This window comes from Stylophora pistillata, chromosome 1 (genome assembly GCF_964205215.1).
Source record: "Stylophora pistillata chromosome 1, jaStyPist1.2, whole genome shotgun sequence".
Classification (NCBI taxonomy): Eukaryota; Metazoa; Cnidaria; class Anthozoa; order Scleractinia; family Pocilloporidae; genus Stylophora; species Stylophora pistillata.
This window is the reverse complement of record NC_142519.1, coordinates 39,526,613-39,544,303: the sequence shown is the minus strand read 5'-3', so window position 1 is coordinate 39,544,303 and position 17,691 is coordinate 39,526,613. Positions and strand designations below refer to the sequence as shown.

The window sequence follows — 17,691 nt, the reverse complement described above, 5'->3', positions numbered from 1 at the left end:
TGTTGGCTGTGTCAAATGTCTCGTATATATTTACTGGTTTTTCACTTTTCCATCCGTGTTGAACGACAAACTCAAACTAAACGAAGGCAAGACCGAAATCCTCATTATTTAGACACCACAACAACTGCTAAGTTGGATAACTGAACGATAAGCTCAAACTGAACTAAGGCGAGACCGAAACAATCATTATTGCGACACCACAATAACTGGGAAGTTAGATCAATGAACGATAAGTTCAAATTGAACGAAAGCGAGACCGAAATCTTCATTAATGGGACATCACAATAACTGGGAAGTTAGATAAATGAACGATAAGTTGAAAATGAACGAAGGCGAGACCGAAATCCTCATTATTGGGACACCACAATGACTGGGAACAGTGTATAACCATCAGTACTCATGTTGGTGACTCGAACATTAAACCTGTGCTTGCGCTAGAGATTAAACTTCATTCCAGACTGTCCATGCCAACAGAAATTGGAAATATAAGCAGCTTTTCACTGATGTCTACAACATTATATTCACCATGCCACATTCAAAAAATATCTCTCACAACCGGCCCTCATTGGTTCGTTCACTACAATCCGTGAATATGCTAAATAGGCTACTGCAGTAGTCTTCCGTACTTATCACCAGTTTGCGTTATAACTAAATTGCAGCGGATAAGGAATGCTTTGTCTAAACTGATCTTGAGAGAACAAAAATTGTGCCACAAAACCTCACTTATTTTTTAATTACATCCGGCTACAGATAAGAAACAGAGTCCACTTTAAAACAGCTCCAAATACTTTCACGATTCTTTAAATTATAATTTTTCGGCCCCCTTCTACCGAAAGATGAAACTCAGAAATCCTTCTTAGTAATACATGTCTTCAGTCTACAGCTACCCTAGGTAAACAATTTCTACTGTTCTGTCCCAAAATCCCACTAACATAGAGAGTGCAAATACTATCGAAATCTCACCTCTTTCGACGGGTGTTTTTATCATAGCGTTTCATCGTAGAACAAATTTTTCTTTTAATTATATTTCAGTCTTTGTGGTGACTTCGTATTCATATCCCCTTCTCTTCATAGTTTTGGTTGATTGTACTAGTATTTCAACTCTAAATTGTTACGCAGATTTGAAAATTTCATGTAACTTGCGCGTCATCAACTTATCATGATTCTCATTATTAATATTACTGTTGTTATTATTATTATTAGGCTTTATCCTTCTTATAATCCTCACAAACTGTCCCAGTCTTCTCTGGGTCAAGGAGTGCCTTGCACATGTATGAATGCCATCCACCAGAGGAGGAGCAGAACTCCGAAACACAATAGTGCAAGGTCAAAAAGATCATTGACATTTTTTCTTCAAATAATGTCAAATTCGCTGGATTGAATGAATTCTGTTGCTTATATTTGTGTTGATCCCGGCACTGGCTACCGAGCGTCCGGAGTGTCCCGGCTCCCAAACTTACATGCCATTTAATCCAGTGCGACGGTACCACAGCTTAACTAAACAAAGCAGCTAATTATAAAGAGGGTTTTGTGTTGTTTACAATCAGGCTGTACTTTCGCAGAACAGGGGTAGGAGTTTTGAAGGGCCAAAGCAGGATAAATTTTGACACCTAACACATGAACACCGCTCAAAGAAGAAATTTTTTTCTATATTTGTCTGTTCAAAAAGCCAAACCGAGATAAAAGAGAGGGAAACGCTCAAAACAAACCCTTTCTTCAAATTTGCCGATGAAGGAACAAGAGTTACGCAATAGATGGACCAGTGGGTGACACTGATAAGATATGGTTTCTCGTTTCGTTTCAAAATTATCGAACTACAACAGCTGATTCGGTCAGTTTTTCTATTGTAACACATCAACAGAAAGCTCCAGCGCAGACATATAATATCGATTTGAGTCGTTTGAACGCAGGCATCGGAAAAATCTTTTACAAGCAGAGTAATTGAAAGAAGCCATAGCTCGCCTCAGCGCACTGATTCGTTCACATATTTCAGTAAGATTTAGCGCGTTCGAGGCGGCGACGGCAGATAACTTACCCGGGTTCTTTAAAAAGCGTTATCTTAAAGAATAATGTTGAGTTAGTCCGTCGTAATTAATATGAATTATAATTCGGATAAAAAGGAACTGTGCTAGGACATCTTCATAATGCACAACAAAGTAGATAATTTACAAAATCTTGATATGGCATGAATCATGGACTGCTATTTTTAACGTAATCGAAAGTATCTTCATCTCCACCACTGAAATTTAACTTGGCTTTACTAATTTTCAATGAACCTGAGGCCAAATTGTATTGCTTATTCTGTCTTTTCTGAGGTTGATAAATCTGCACATGCAAGTAACAATTTGAAAACCGCGAGACGGGGATTTCGATGAATTGGCTGGAATTATCAAATTGGCATGTACAGAAGTGGTAAACAGCTTGTTAAATAAACTTTAGGGCTATGCTTTGACCTCCGTATGGTTCATTATTTAAACATCTGAAGTTGTTTACCGATTTGAAATGGTTAATAAGGATTAATCGTCTCTTGCGATCGCCGTAACTTTACATGATATCTTCCCTTTACATCTACCCCATCAATAGTTTTTAACCGTCTTGTTTTCTTTTGAACTGTGCAGATTTTGTCTGTTGGACAGGTCCCTGCAATCAATATGGCACCAGAACGAAGCGTGAACTCTTCTGCCTAAAATAATGTTTTCCTAAATTCTGAAAGCATACCATACTTTTTCAAGATGCTATGAACGTTTCCTTCAGTTACTCAAACTCACATTAATGAATATTAAATTAGTTTGTCTTTTCTCTACCCTGGAGATCCTGATGCAAAATAAAATCCCTCAATCAGCTGGCCAACATTTCAAATCGTCTGGTTTTCTGAGCAGTGGCACAATTTTTTAAGAGGGCGAATACTTAAATCAGATGCATTGTTTGACGAAAACTCGACGGAATCACAACTTGAAAGAAATGGAGGACAAATTTTTAGATCATCTTTTGTTAAAATTGTTCCAGCCTCGCTGATCATATATTCCAACCGTTTAATGAAACAGTAAATGACCAGGAGTAAGTCGAAAGCGCAAGCACTTAAGGACCTAAGGGAGTCATTCAGAGTTGGTAAAGGTCGAACAGGTGAACAGTAACGCAGATAACAACAAACATATGAAACATATGTGTGAACTGCGGCTATGAGACGTATATGAGAACGATCCTTCGCAGTAAAGCACTATTTGAGCAATAGTGAAAATCAGACCTGAAAAGAAACTTCCCCTTTCCCACATTGTACGCTTTTGTTACGCCTTTATAGGCCATCGAAGTTGATCTTTATCTTACCTCTGCGAAAAAGACGAAAGTACCATATTTTCAACGGGTCACTATTCAAAGTTAAACATTAAAAATATGAAGAAATCTCTCTCACACCAACAAAATGCGATGGATTTTAATTCCATTTTGTCTAACGGTTAATTGAACCTTTAGAAAATGATCGCCTAAAGTTGGAATAATTTAATATATCAGGATATCACAGATTTCTTTCAATCTTTCACAGTTTATGAGGGTCACTAATTCATTCAAGAAACCAGATTTAGTTCGAACTCTCGGCTTATCCCTGAGTCATCAGTTCCCACATCAAATCCATAAATCAAGCTCGAAAAATGCACTTTTCAACAAATATTTCTCACACTAACAAAATGCGATGGATTTTAATCGTACTTTGTCTAGTAGTTTTTTGGAACCTTCACTAAGAAAACGATCCCTTAAAGTTGGAATATATCAGAATATCACTTCATATATCAGATATATCAGAATATCATTTCTGCCCATTTGGAGCAGTTAAATCACGGTACTGGGTAACCAACTATTCGGAAAAAGAAATAGTAAATAGGTTTTTTTAATTACAAATATCTCCCGTGGGGAACATTGCATGTTGTGCAGAACCATATTTCTGAAGTTGTCCTAGCAAAAGAAACTTCCCCTTTCCCACATTGTACAATTTTGTTAAGCCTTTATAGGCCATCGAAGTTGATCTTTATCTTACCTCTGCGAAAAAGACGAAAGTACCATATTTTCAACGGGTCACTATTCAAAGTTAAACATTAAAAATATGAAGAAATTGGTATTTTCGTTAACAGAAAAAGGACCATTTGCTATCGCACAAAATTTGAAAGCGGTATTTCATCGTGTTGGGGCGTACGAAGCTGCGGATGTTGCATATTTTTTCATTATTTTACGGGGGTGGGGGGGGGCAACACCCCATGTAGGCGTATTTTGAACTTGTCGATAAAAGCTTTTGATAATTTTTGAAAAAGGTTCATCACAAAGGTCCTTTAGGAACAATAAAATGAGCTTACAACTAACTGTCTGCGTATTCTTGATACTTATGGTCAGTGGCTCTTGAGAGTGCTGGGCTGAGAGCTTGGAAAGCGCACATTGTGGCGCACATCAGGTCACATCGTACGCTTGCCGAACAAGGGCAACTGTTTTGTTTTTGTTTTGTTTTTTACTGGCACAGCTTCCAAAATATGGTTCTCAACGAGTTTTAACAGAAAAAACTTGTACTTCTTAACTGAGTGGTAGGGCCTGACGGGAAAGTTTTGGCTTGAGGTCACATGCGACATCCTCGCGCCATAATCAAGTGCCAATTATTTTCCCATCTGTCCCGCCCAAAACTCAGTCAAAAAGCATTTTATCATATGACCGCTATGTGTTCAAACTTTCAAAAGTCTTGTTTCAACCAAAATTGGACATGATAGACGGGTGCACTCAGGACAACTACAAAAGCTAAATTTAGCATTTTACCTCAGGGATTTGATGAGGGGACTCTAATACCCCAGGGATAAGCCACGAGCCTGAACTACTCTGGATTCTTGAATGACTTAATGACCCTCCTAAACTGTGAAGGTTTGACGGAGAAATTGGCGAGATGGCATGTGTCTAATGAACGCTTTAAGACATCTTCTTGAGCTGATAAACCTTGAACGCAACCGTTGTAACAGTGCTGATGAACGTTTGTATACAACAGCTACAACACCGCTCATAAAAGCTGGAACAGATCAACTACATGTATAAGACCACCGATGAACGATTCAATACAACCGCTACAATACCGCTGAAGCTAATGGCACAATGCAAATTCTCTGACACCCGAACTCCTCGTGTAGAGCTTTTTGCATTATTATGATCAGGCCGGTGAACTGACACGGAACATTCCTGAATTACAATATGAAATACCGAATTTGTAAAAAAAACTAAGCAATCGTGCCTGTCCAAATTTTCAGCTGAGCCTCTGATATCTGTTCATTTTACTTATTTATGTGTAAACTTCCAAACTGCTTTTAGTTCCTCCAGAACTCTCAACAAAAATTTCATAACACACATCGTATACTTACTAAATTTTCCTTTGAGCCACGAACACAAATTTTATTTTAACTGTCAGCTATTAAGGAATGAACCTTTGCCCAGTAACTCCCCTTCATGAGTTTTTCATCCGAGTCTGATAAGATACATAAAGATATGACAAATGACTTTTATTTTAGCCAAAAAAAAAGAAATCACAGCGTTATCCTAGCGTACTCAGAAGCGTTAATGCCAGCAAATACTCTTGGTGGTAGATACTGTAACTTGTTGCTGGACAGGCCCCTATAGTCAACAAGTCAACTGCAAAATAAGCGCTTTCTTAAAAATGTTGTGGAAACTGATGTTTTGTTGGAAGAATATATACTCCTATTTTTTTAAGGTTCCTGTAACCGCCTTAAGCTCAGAAAACCCGACCTTTTCACGTTCTTAAAATTCAAATCAATGAGTGATTGATTATCGGTCCTTGGGGATTACCTATAAGTGGGTTGAAATGTCCTTCCACGATTTGCTTTCGGCCCTCTTGACAATGTTCACATGTTCGAATAAAAACTTCGGCCATCATGAAGATGGCTTAGAACGCAGCTTTGCTAAACAACAGCTAAATTCTGTTTAAATAACCTGCCTTTTAGACTCGATTGAAAAGCAGTATAAAAAGGTGGTTCCAGACCCTTCACCTAACAGGGGAGGGGGTTCTTAAATGCCGAAATTTTTTCTGTTTAGAGAAATAAGACAAGCTACTAGAACATAGGGAAATACTTAAAATATACAGTTTAAGGTGGCTGAACACAGTTTTTGATACCTTCGTTTCTTTCACCATTTTCTCTAATACCCTTGATCTCTCGGTCGCCAAAACTGGCAGCAAGCAAGTTAACAACACAAACTTCGGTTTTTTTGAAAGTTGAGCTGACGTATGTACCCTTGTCATGGCGACGTGAATAGATATAAAGAAGCAATTAAAATCGGTTTTGTTTCTTTGTGGAAAAACTAGTCATTAGATTTTCTTTATAACTTGCATGCAACAAGCTTGTAACGATACACTCATGTTAACACCATTTTGATAACAATTTAACAAAGAGATCTTTCATTGTCCCTTGTTGAAGGTTCACTCGATTTTCTGGAATTTCCTTTGTTTAAAATCAATTTTATTCAATACTCCAGTTACTTATCTCCTTAAGTATTTCCGTGCCAAATTTCGTGAAATTGTAATGAGTGGTTCTCAAGAAATAGGCATATTTCCGAGAAAGCAATTTTTCATTCAATCGCAGTGTTTTACTTACTACGCTTGCGCTGCATTTAACTGGGTTCTTTGAGTAACGACGAAAAAGCTGAGAATTGCTGGCTTCACACCAACGTGGTCCGAAGAGACCCTTCCCTTCGACATTAACTTGCCTATAAAAAATGAACCAATTTAGAACAAAGAATTCTCAAGATTTAGGCTTAAATAGGGCTAAAAATACATATCTGAGGATAGTTTATACACCAAGGAGGTTATGAATTGTTTCAAACCTGCGGGTAACTCTCTAGCTTTCAACCACCATCATCTTGAAAACAATGTAAATCAGTGTCTTTACTTAATCGCGCACATGTCAAAGCTCATTTGCATAATTCTAAAACATGACGAAGATACGTCTTTGACCGTTTAAAATTCGTTTGTTTGTCTTCTACGTTAATTATCTTAGGTTTTCATAACAATTGGATAGACATAAATTGCGAGTCGTCCTAAAACGTTGCATAATCGTGATCAGTCGTAACGCTTGCGTGAAAAGGTAAGCAAAGGGCGATCGGAAGGCGATTCCTCGATAATTTTCCTTCAATCAGGTCAATAGCCACGTACAGAGTGGAGAAGATCAAAATTAAATAATCCAGTCTGCCATTCTGGTCATTTCAGACATAAGGTGTCGCTTAAAAGGACACACAAACAAGTTAAAACATGTATGTTATGGTGTTATCAACAAAACAACCTTCTGCAAGAATTCTCGTTGTTTCTACCGAGGTTTAGCACACGGAATGCAATCAAAAGGTCCTCTTTTCTGAACCTTTGCTGCCATAATTAGAGATTTTACGTTGTTACAGTCCACAAAGTTCTTGAGGGACAAGCTTAATCATTCCTTAGGAGGCAAACCCGGCCTGGTATGTTGCGTGACGTGATTATGCCAACTTGTCCATTTGTTCCATGACTTGTTTCGCGGGTATGTAAATTGAAACTTAAAAGTATTTCATGTAACGAATTAGAACCAAAAGTTATAGATGGACTGAAATAAAAGAATTGGGGACGGTAATTGAGCTTACATTGATCTACCTCCCCCTCCCCCTCCCCCCCACCCCGAAGGTTCTAGCATACCTCGATCCAGCCCTCTCGCCTTGGATAAGTCTTTTACCCATGTGTTTGTTTAGCGGAGAGGAGAGGATCTTCAGTTATTGATCTGTTTTGAGAAATTTATCGCACAAAAATGGCTACTTGTTTCACAGAAAGCAAGGATTGTAGTGGATGCGGGTATTTAAGCGGAGCTTCAGTCCTGGTATCTCTCCTGGAATGCCAGGACGACGTATCAAGTAATTTGGAGTACCATCTATCCTGCGAAATCCTCGAGTACGAGTCAATTTTGCTTCACTACGGTCATTTTGGCTCCGAAAAAGGAAAAAATAAAGCGGACGTCTCTATGTTCTAAACATCGGAACGTTTTGGGAAAACACTGGAAATGCGGTAGAAGTACTTGTCAGCATCCAGAGCACAAAGGAACTTATAAGGCAGTGAAAGGTGGCCGAGTATTCCCCGCCAGACTGGCTAGAGATGTTTTCGAAATTTTTGGAATGATAGTTCCAGTCGGATCACGTGAGTACTTTTTTCAATTCCTTGAATGCGAAGGTTATTATTTTATTAAAAATTGATTTGTGAGGGCCTAGCTACACCAGCAGGCAGAGTCTCCACAAGATCAAAAGACAATTTTTTTCGTGACAAAATTTTATCTCTTTTTTGCATCCGCTCAAGTTTAAAGTGCTACTGAAACGAAATTTTAGTATCTGAAATATTTGCTCTAACCTGTAGTTTTGAATATGCTGATCATCATGAGATAATTTGCTTTGGCCAAAAAGAAGCGAAAGATATCTTTTTTAACCGTTCAAATCAAAAATTTTACACAAAGCCATGTCCGGGCCCTGATACCGAGCGAAATGGATTGATGACGTCACTGGTTGTGTTCACTCCGATAGCGTGGTTTATTTCACTCACTGTTTGTTTGTATTCGGGGGCGAAGGAGATGGCAGACATTGAAGTTTTGTCCAGTGAATCTTCTTTTGAACGAAGCGAAGTTGTCTCCAGTAGCGAAGAGGAAGATGGTGGCGTAAAATGGGGTTGACAGGCCTATACGACTCCCAAGCGTGTGTTTAGAGTAGCCTATTCAAAGTTTAGCCCTCACGAGTATGTCTTTGAGCGACCGCCCTCTTTTGTAAGATACGAGCGGCGGATTTTTGTATAGTTCGCTCAGTAGTGGTTGTGTTTCTATTAAATGCCAGTTTTTCATGAGAATTTGCTTTATGTGTGGCACTGAGTACGCACATCAGGGATGGCGTCTTTTTCGAACCGTTCGCCTTTGTAGATGTACAGCTATTTTTTTTACTGTCTCGATCGTTAAGTTGTCTGGATTGCTTTCAGCTTGCGCCACGCGCGCTGACTCGATCGTACTACAGTTCTTAGTGTTCAGTGTTCCAGCCGTTTTGGCTCGTTTTCTTTTCTTTATTTCGGTATTAAAACGAACGATTTCACGTTCATAGAAGCACATGATCGCCTTTACTGTTTCTTGCTCCGCGTTGTTAAGGATTTGCTTTATCTCATTTTTTAAATCCTCGTCTGCTCTTATTTTGGCCCTCGCCCTATATTGTAGGGATTCTGAGCATGTTCTGCCAGGCATTTGGTACAGAGGGATTTGTTCGTTATCCTCAGACTTGCCGATTAGATCATCTTCAATTTTGCTCCCTATCCAGGCGAACCTCTCGCAAATAGCCAAGATGCCGATGTGGCCGCCGATGAATAAGACGAAGATGGCATTTTGCCCGAAATCCTCTTTTTCGGCCTCCCAACATGCAAGCCACACTCCATGCTTTTACCCTTCTTTCACAGAAGTACTCAACCAGTGACGTCACAGGGCTGTTTTGGCCGCGCCAAGATGGCCGCCAATTTTGATCTCAGCCGGTCAACTTCGAAAAGTGTACTTTCCGGTATGCGTTCGCCCAAAAAAAGTACACAGCGTTTGCAAATAACGTTCAAGCTCTATTATATTGCAAAAATCTCGGATATGAAAATTACGTTTCAGTAGCACTTTAATACGGCTTTGTTTATTTAGTCGATTTTTCCCAGTTTTCACACGGCTTTAATTGTTTATTTACTCCATTTTGTCCAGTTCTCATCCGTGAAAAATTTGTCGGCGGCATGGTGGGAGATTTGCCCGCCGGAGCCAAAATTTTTAAATTCGAGACAAACCATTCACCATTGTAAAGTATTGGTGATGACAGAAAATATTTCGAGATAGACAACTTTTATGTTGGTGCGGTAGGCCAAACAGTGTTAAAAGTTAGGAACCGTTTTACAAGGAAAATTTAATTAAGCCTTGCTACTAACATTTGCAACAGAGTGAAAAAATGTCCAATTATTTGCTCTTGATACAAGTAATTAGAGAGGAACAGAAGTAAACACAAGAATAGGGAAAGGACGTCCAAATGAAAATTACAATGAATAAAAAGGAATAATTGAAAAAAAGAGCGCGAGAGAGAAAGAGAGAGAGAGAGAGGGGGGGCGAGCCAATTCGTAGGTTTCCTTCAGTTTAAGTAACATAACAATGCGCAACATCAAAAAAACAAGGCGTTCATTTTAAAAAAAAAAAAGATGAAACAACGATGATAACTGTATCAATTAAGATGGCAACCAGAGAATATAAACAGTTTATAATCTTAGGGATGGAAATGACCATAACGATAACTTTTTGCGTGTAAGATTGTCAAATTAGGTGGCATTTTTGAAAATAACTTTCTTGTGTACATTTCAGCCATCTGTAGCAGCTGCAGAAAGTTACATAACAGCCGGCTAAAGAATGAGTGGCTTTTGCTAAGGACATCAGTGGAAGAAAAACGAAATCTAGCTGAAGATAAGGGTTCTTGTGGCATAGCATACTTGTCGAGGCACGTATATCAATAACTTCATGCGTCCCACATGCAAGAGATCTCTAATGCTTAGCGCAATCAGTCCAACGGTGATAAATGTTATCAATTACTGATTGCCTTGCCTGATTTTGACTTTTCAGGAAGCAAAAAGGGAGGCAAAATCGGCGATGTTTTCTATTCCAGATTAAGAAGTCGAGATATACAACCGGGATTCCACTTGGACTCCTCAGGAAGTGGCATGAAATGGCTGAGACTTTTTCAAACGGTGACTCGTCAGATGAAGAAGAAACCGATGGGCACGTGTTAAAGACCTACAATGAGGTTATGACAAGGACTGCCTCACTCACAGGACAAAAAGTAGAACCGGTTTCTTCTGGGCTTTAAAAGGAATGGGAATAGGTAACAACAAATGAAAAAGCCCTTTGTTTGGATCACGTGGAAGAGACATGTCGCCCTGTTTGCAATGTAATCGCTTTAAAAGACTGCGAAGAGTTATTGCAAGCATTCAAGGCTCCAATAACAAATGAGGTCTGCTTGGTTGACTTGAAGTTGCTGATAACCGCATACAAACAGGCACCTTCGATTAACTTGAAAACACAGATCTTGAGTATCTATGCAACGAGCTATTCAACGAAATTCTTAAAGAAAATGCACCAGCCCTTTGAAAAACTGAGCGATCGACAAATTAAGAAGGCAAAAATGTCGAAGCTGGTTTCAACGTCAACAAACTGCCACACCGCAGAGTCCGAATAGACCTAGTGAAACTTGATCGTTTTCTGTCTTTTGTGGACCAATCATTTTTTAAAAAGGTGTGGCCTATGGAACAAGGACTTTAAAACTTGACTCTGGGGATCGTCTTGTCCTGCCAAATGTCATCAGAATTGCTGGACGATCAACGATAATTGAACAATCTCTCAGTTAAACACTGTTGCGAGGAAGTCTTTGACCCCCTTGAAAAATCAACGCTTTACAGAATTTTGCAAGCAAGAGAGCCCTCACAAAGGCGATCCCTTCAAGGGCTGTACAACACTGCTGCAAGCGGAGCGGAAGGGTTTGAAGCAATGCACAAGATAGTGGAGGAACTGGAAGAGGGCGGGGCAACTTCAACGGGGTGTGAAGACGTTCGGAAGAATCTGAAGGATGCAAAGCAATACCTGAAGACAGCGTATGGGATGCACTGTCAAGAGGATAGAAGTCCTTTCCTTGACCATTGTATGCGTGTAAGCGTTTTTCTCTAAGCGATCCCCAAGACCCTGAGTTTCAAGGAAATTGTTCCCATGAACCTCAAGCTAGCTGTAATAGTTGTAAAAGTTTGAAATTCGTGATTCAGGAAATCGGAAATGAAACTGAAATTCCTTTGATAACTTTTGACAGCACAGAGAAGAAAGAAGACCGGAAACATGACCATGGTTAAGCTAGAGAGGGGATTCTTTAGTGGAAGGCGCATACAATCTGGACAAAGAATCAAGAGAGAATAAAACAGAAGTTGCTCGCGTCCCTCGGAAAAAATGCCTCCTTCATTGTCATGCTGGGCCATCAAATTCATCAAACTAAAATACGGGGAAAAGCAGTCTGAGTGGTTTGGAAAAAAAGGAATAAACTGACATATCAGTTCAGTTATTACGAGGAATGCAGAGGACAACGGCCTTGAGATTATGTCATATGTTCACCTTTTTGAAAGCTGTGCCCAAGACTGGAACACGGTCTACGCAATTCTAGAAAACCTTCTCGGTAACATTAAACAGATCAAGCCTACAGTAAATGAAGTATTTTTGCGATCAGATGGCGCAGGCTGTTACCACAACAACAATCTAAGTGTAGCTGCCTCTAACGTTGGTTCACGCGCTGGAATCAAGGTGATGAGGTAAGATGAGAATGCTTTTTGATCACAACGCGAAAACATTCTTTCCAAAACATGCAAATTCATAGCTTGATCGACTTCAGAACTTTTAAGTTCAAGCTTTCTTGCTGTCTCTGTTCATTATAGTAACTTATATTTCAGAGCCGATGCAAACAATGTTGATCAAACTCTTTCAATAATACATTGCAGGAACATAATTATCCTCTCCACCCTTAAAACGTCGCATACCACCGACCCCCCTGCTTAAAGGCAGGTTAAAACGTATTCTCAAGTTAATTAGCCTCTCTAGTTCACATGCTATTGCTATACGCACAATACGCGTCGCGAATGAATGATTACTTTCTCAAAGGACATCCTGAGAGAGTTCAACTGCGGAGGTATTTATTTATTGCGAAGTTGCCCTTTTTTATTGATTTCTCTTTAGAATCGTTAAAAGTATAATCTTCATATTAACATTTTCATGATGAGTAGAATGTGTTCATAGAGGCAGGAGAATACACTAAGGCTACCTAGTAATATCTGTATTAGTATGGCAAGTATTGATAGATCAGTTATTCCAACCGAGATACTTCCTTTTCTAATTCTCAAGCTATGATTTTTCTGAACCACAATCTGGCAAAAATGTTTGCCATCGCATAATCAGTCCTATGAAAGGGGCAATTCCTAGATATTGCAATGAAGGCCATAACATTATGACGGCAGCTGACATGCACGTAGCATTAAAAGTGAGACAAGTGATAGGAACGTCAGCTGCTGTTTGCGAAATTGTTAGTGATAGAAAGGAACTCAGAATTAAGGGCATCAATAATTTCAGCTTTTTCTACAATTCTGCGTATGAAAAGGATGGTCTTTGGCTCTCAAAAGCCAATGAGGTCGGTAAGGACAAAGTAATACCATGGTCAGAGCTCATCCTTGAGAAGCAAGACCCCATTGTGTCAAGGGAAGTAGACAATCATGGTTTCTTCGCCACAGCTCCACGGCCATAAAACAGAATCGCAATCATAGCAAAAGTTCCAGCGATGATAAAGAGGACATGCTATTTCACTGCCCAGAACAAGATTGCTGCTCTTAGTTCACTTCTTCAGAAGAACTCCAAGATCATGTGCACCTCGGGGAGCACAGCAAGAAAGAAGCATCAGCGAGCCTTTACGACGGCCTTAGACGTGACTGGGCAATGAAATTTTCCTCCCTAACTCTTGAATCAAAGATGGCAACACCCGAGGTGACGGGCGAAGTTGAACTGACTAAAGTGTACAAGATGGGCTGGGCCCTTCAGAGACCGGAGGGTAGTGGAACAAAATTCACCGAGAAAGTGAAAGGGTATCTCTCAAGTAGGTTTCAAACCGGTGAAAGAATGGGCGGAGAAGCCGATCCCGCGCAAGTCGCGGCAGAAATGAGAAAGGCGAGAGAGGTAGATGGTACAAGAAAATTCACCAGAAATGAATGGCTAACGAAGAGCCAAGTTCAAAGCTTCTTCTCGAGGCTTTCTGCTTTGTAACGAAGAAAAACCACAGTCCCAAAAGATTCAGAGCAGGATGCAAACGACGACGATGACCACGACGACGACGACGACGACGAAAGTCTTATCGAAGAAGAAAGCGGTTACCTTGAACACGAAGCAAGGAAAAAGCATGTAGCGGGTGTTATTTCCGAAGTCGGACTTGCTCATCCAATATTATCTCATGGGCATAATATTTGCGAACATGTTACAAATGACACGTTAGAGAAGTTTAAAGTCACCTCTTTGAAGGAAATCTGTGCATTTCTTGAAATTTCTTTCAAAGGCAGAGATTTGAAGGCCACCTTACTCAAGAAACTAAGTGACATGGAAACCGAATGTACATGTTTCCAAGAGATTTAGGAAGGCTACTTCTGACTCTGTGTCTCATTCCATTTCATGACCTTCGACCGCTGCATGAACTGGTTTTCAGGTATTTTATATGCGGAGATAAATTACATTCGCTGTGGGGATAGTAAGTGGAAACAGGAGCTAAAGGACCTGTCACTATTTATAGCCGGGGTGGAGGATTTTGTGGGGATCACGTGGTTGTTAAGGGAAACGATAAGTTGTCGCCAACAGAAATTAAAGGAGGACTGATGAAAATAGACTGCCTATTTACTGCCATTGTGAGGTGGGGGTTATACGAATATCACAGAGCCTTAAGGCGGGTTTAGGTGGAATTTATTGTAATACTACCAACATCCTCCGATTCCCTCCTTTACCCCCTCCTAGTTTATAAACAATGACCGGTCTCTAACTTATAAAGGCTGATAGTTTCGAAAGAAACTGTTTGGGGCTGCGTCGGTGGGAGTAACGAAATAATTTGGATATATCAACAAAGTTGAAATGGTAAATTTGCCACCGTAACGATTACAAAAGCTGACGTTTCGAGCTTTAGCCCTTCGTCGGAGCGAATAGAGGAATAGTGGGTTGTGTGTGCCTTTAAAGGCAGAAAATGGAGCTACGTTTTTGGTGGGAACATGGCAACGAGAAAAACAAGAATAAATTAGTGGAATGAAAAGCGTTCGTTGATCCCTGTGGGATTTAGACTGCCAGTCTCTAACTTAGACTGACTGCGTCGCGAAAAGCCTCGTACACTTCAAGACAAAAGTATTGAGACAAAAAGATTTAGCCTGGTAATAATGGGAAATGTGGCGGGTGGATTACTAACGTTTCGCTATTATTAACTGCTTGGATATCCTTATCATCAACAAATTACCTTAAAGCTGAGAGGTATGTCACGGAAAGTCTGAACTACCATTTACGAAATTATCTTTATGCAGGAGGTTGTTTTGTAAATAACACGGTAACATACGTGTATTTTAACTTGTTTGTGTGTCCTTTTAAGCAACACAGTGTGTCTGAAATGACCAGAGTGCCAAATTGTATTCTATCATTTTGATCTTCTCCACTCTGTACGTGGCTATTGACCTGATTCAAGGAAAATTACCGAGGAGCTTCTGATCGCCTTTGTTTACTTTGTCGTGCAAGCGTTACGACTGATCATATTTATGCAGCGTTTTAGGACGACTTGCTTTTTTTCCATCCAATTATTATGAAAACTTAAAATACTTTACGTAGAAGATAAACAAATAAAGTTTGAACGGTGAAAGACATATCATATATCATTTTTCAGAATTATGGAAATGAGCTTTGACACGTGCGCGAATAAGTAAAGACATTGATTTGCGCTGTTTTCAAGAGGATGGTGGATGAAAGCTAGAGAGATACCCGCAGGTTTGAAACAATCGGTGACCTCCTTGGTGTATAAACTATCCTACGATATGACTGTTTAGCCCGATCTACAACCGCATTTTGCGAATTCTTGGTTTTGAATTGGTTAATTTTTGATATGCAAATTAAGGTCGAAGGGAAGGGTCTCTTCTAATCAAGATGGTATGAATAGGATTTCAAGTGAAGTTTCCATATTTTGTCTGTGAACTGATTGAACATAGCACTTGAAGCAAGAGAGAATTCCGTGAACTATAACATTGCAGTCGCAGCGCGCTCGACAAAGCTGTGAAATCTCTTTTGGTCAAGCCAATAGTCAATTCTCGCTTACGGTGAGGCAAAAAAAGAGAATTGGAAAACAATCAAACTATTTTTGAAATGTATGTCCTAAACCCTTTTCATAGGAAAACATTAAGGAAAATTGTTTTGGACGGGAAGTCGAGAGGACCGCTCTTAGCGGGAGTGGCACTTAATTATGCTGATAAAGGAACTAGAGTTGGGTGATTAATGGAACAGTGACTGACATTGTGAAAAAACTGGTTTCTTGCTCTGTGTCAAAACAGATGATTCAGTCAGGTTTTTTTATTTTAAAACTTCCACAGAAAGCTTTAGTACAAACATGCTCTGTCGATTTAAATCGTTCGCTCGCGGCAATCAAGAAAACATCCACTAATGGTTTGAAAGAAACTTTGTTACAGCGTGCTGAATTGTTCATGCACGTATTTTTGTGAAAAGTCGGGTGTTCGAAGCGACAGCAAATAAGTCGCAAACGCTCCTTTTAAAAAAAACCATCATGTTAAAGAATAATGTTGATCCGTTGTGATTAATATAAATTGTAATTCGGATAAAGAGAAACTCCACGCCTATAACATTCGCAAAATGCATGACAAATAAACAATTCACAAGCTCCTGATAGATATAGTTTATGCGATGCTATTTTTAACATTATCGAATGTCTTCATTTCCACTTCTGAAATTTAAACCAGTTTTACTAATTTCCAATGATCCTAAGGCGCAATAGTATTGTTTAATTAGTCTTTCTGAGATTGAAAACATCTGCACATCTAGTATATTTTTTAGAAATAATAATTTCAAAACCATGGGGCACGGATTTCGTTTAATAAACTGGAATTATCAAATTTAAAAAAGTACTTATTGATATATTAACATAAACTTTACGCGCTATCCTTTGACCCCCGTATGGTCCATTATTTAACATCTGAAGCTGTTTATGGAACGAACTAAATTGAACTCGTGTATTGAGAACTTGAAGAAATATTTGAAATCATCTTTATAGCGAGTATTCTGCCAACCTTTCTGTTCACATATTTCAAAAGTTACCTTGTGAAACATGAGGCTTTATGTGATCTTATATGAAGGAGTTTGATACAGTTAGAAAGCAGCGGCTCCTCGGTGATGTTTGGCTCTTTAGTTAGCCTCTGGTAAATTGATCGTTTTCCCTTTTTTTCTTTTATTCTTAAGCAACCTCGGTTTACAGTAAAAGAGGCTTACTTACAGCTTTAAGCTCCTCCAGGGAGAAATCCTAATGTCGGCAAACACTCCTGGCGGTAAATCCTGTAACTGGTTGTTGGACAGGTCCCTGAAATCAATACGGCACCTCAGCGAAGCGTGACTCTGCTGTCTAAAATAATGTTTTCCATGGACAATATCTTGAAAGCATACGATACTTTTTCAAGATACTATGAACATTTTCTTTTTCCCCAAATACACATTAATGAATAGTTATTAACTTAAACAACAACAAACATATGAAACATATGTGTGAACTGCGGTTATGAGACGTATATGAGCACGATCCTTCGCAGTAAAGCACTATTTGAGCAATAGTGAAAATCAGACCTGAAAAAAATTTCAGGCCTGTACGGGATTCGAACCACTGACCTCTGCGATACTAGTGCAGCGCTCTACCAATTGAGCTAACAAGCCAACTGGGAGCAGGCCATCAAATTAATTCGACATAAACCCGTAGATGATAAATCAAAAGTTAGTTTGTCTTTTCTCTACCCTGGAGATCCTAATGCGAAATAAAATACCTCAGTCAAGGGGCAAAATTTTCACGTTTCACATTGGTTTTCTG

General features: G+C 39.4%; 1 protein-coding gene and 1 pseudogene across 1 annotated transcript in view; one reads left to right on the top strand and one right to left on the bottom strand.

Annotated features, from left to right (window-relative positions):
* The window catches only part of LOC111334732 (uncharacterized), a 183,198-nt gene that overhangs the window by 151,111 nt on the left and 14,396 nt on the right, over positions 1-17,691 (bottom strand). Inside the window, 1 exon segment of the mRNA XM_088747547.1 lies at positions 17,110-17,193. Within this exon segment, the coding sequence (XP_088603673.1) occupies positions 17,110-17,193 (84 nt within the window).
* Positions 10,744-11,422, top strand: LOC148742468 (uncharacterized; annotated as a pseudogene).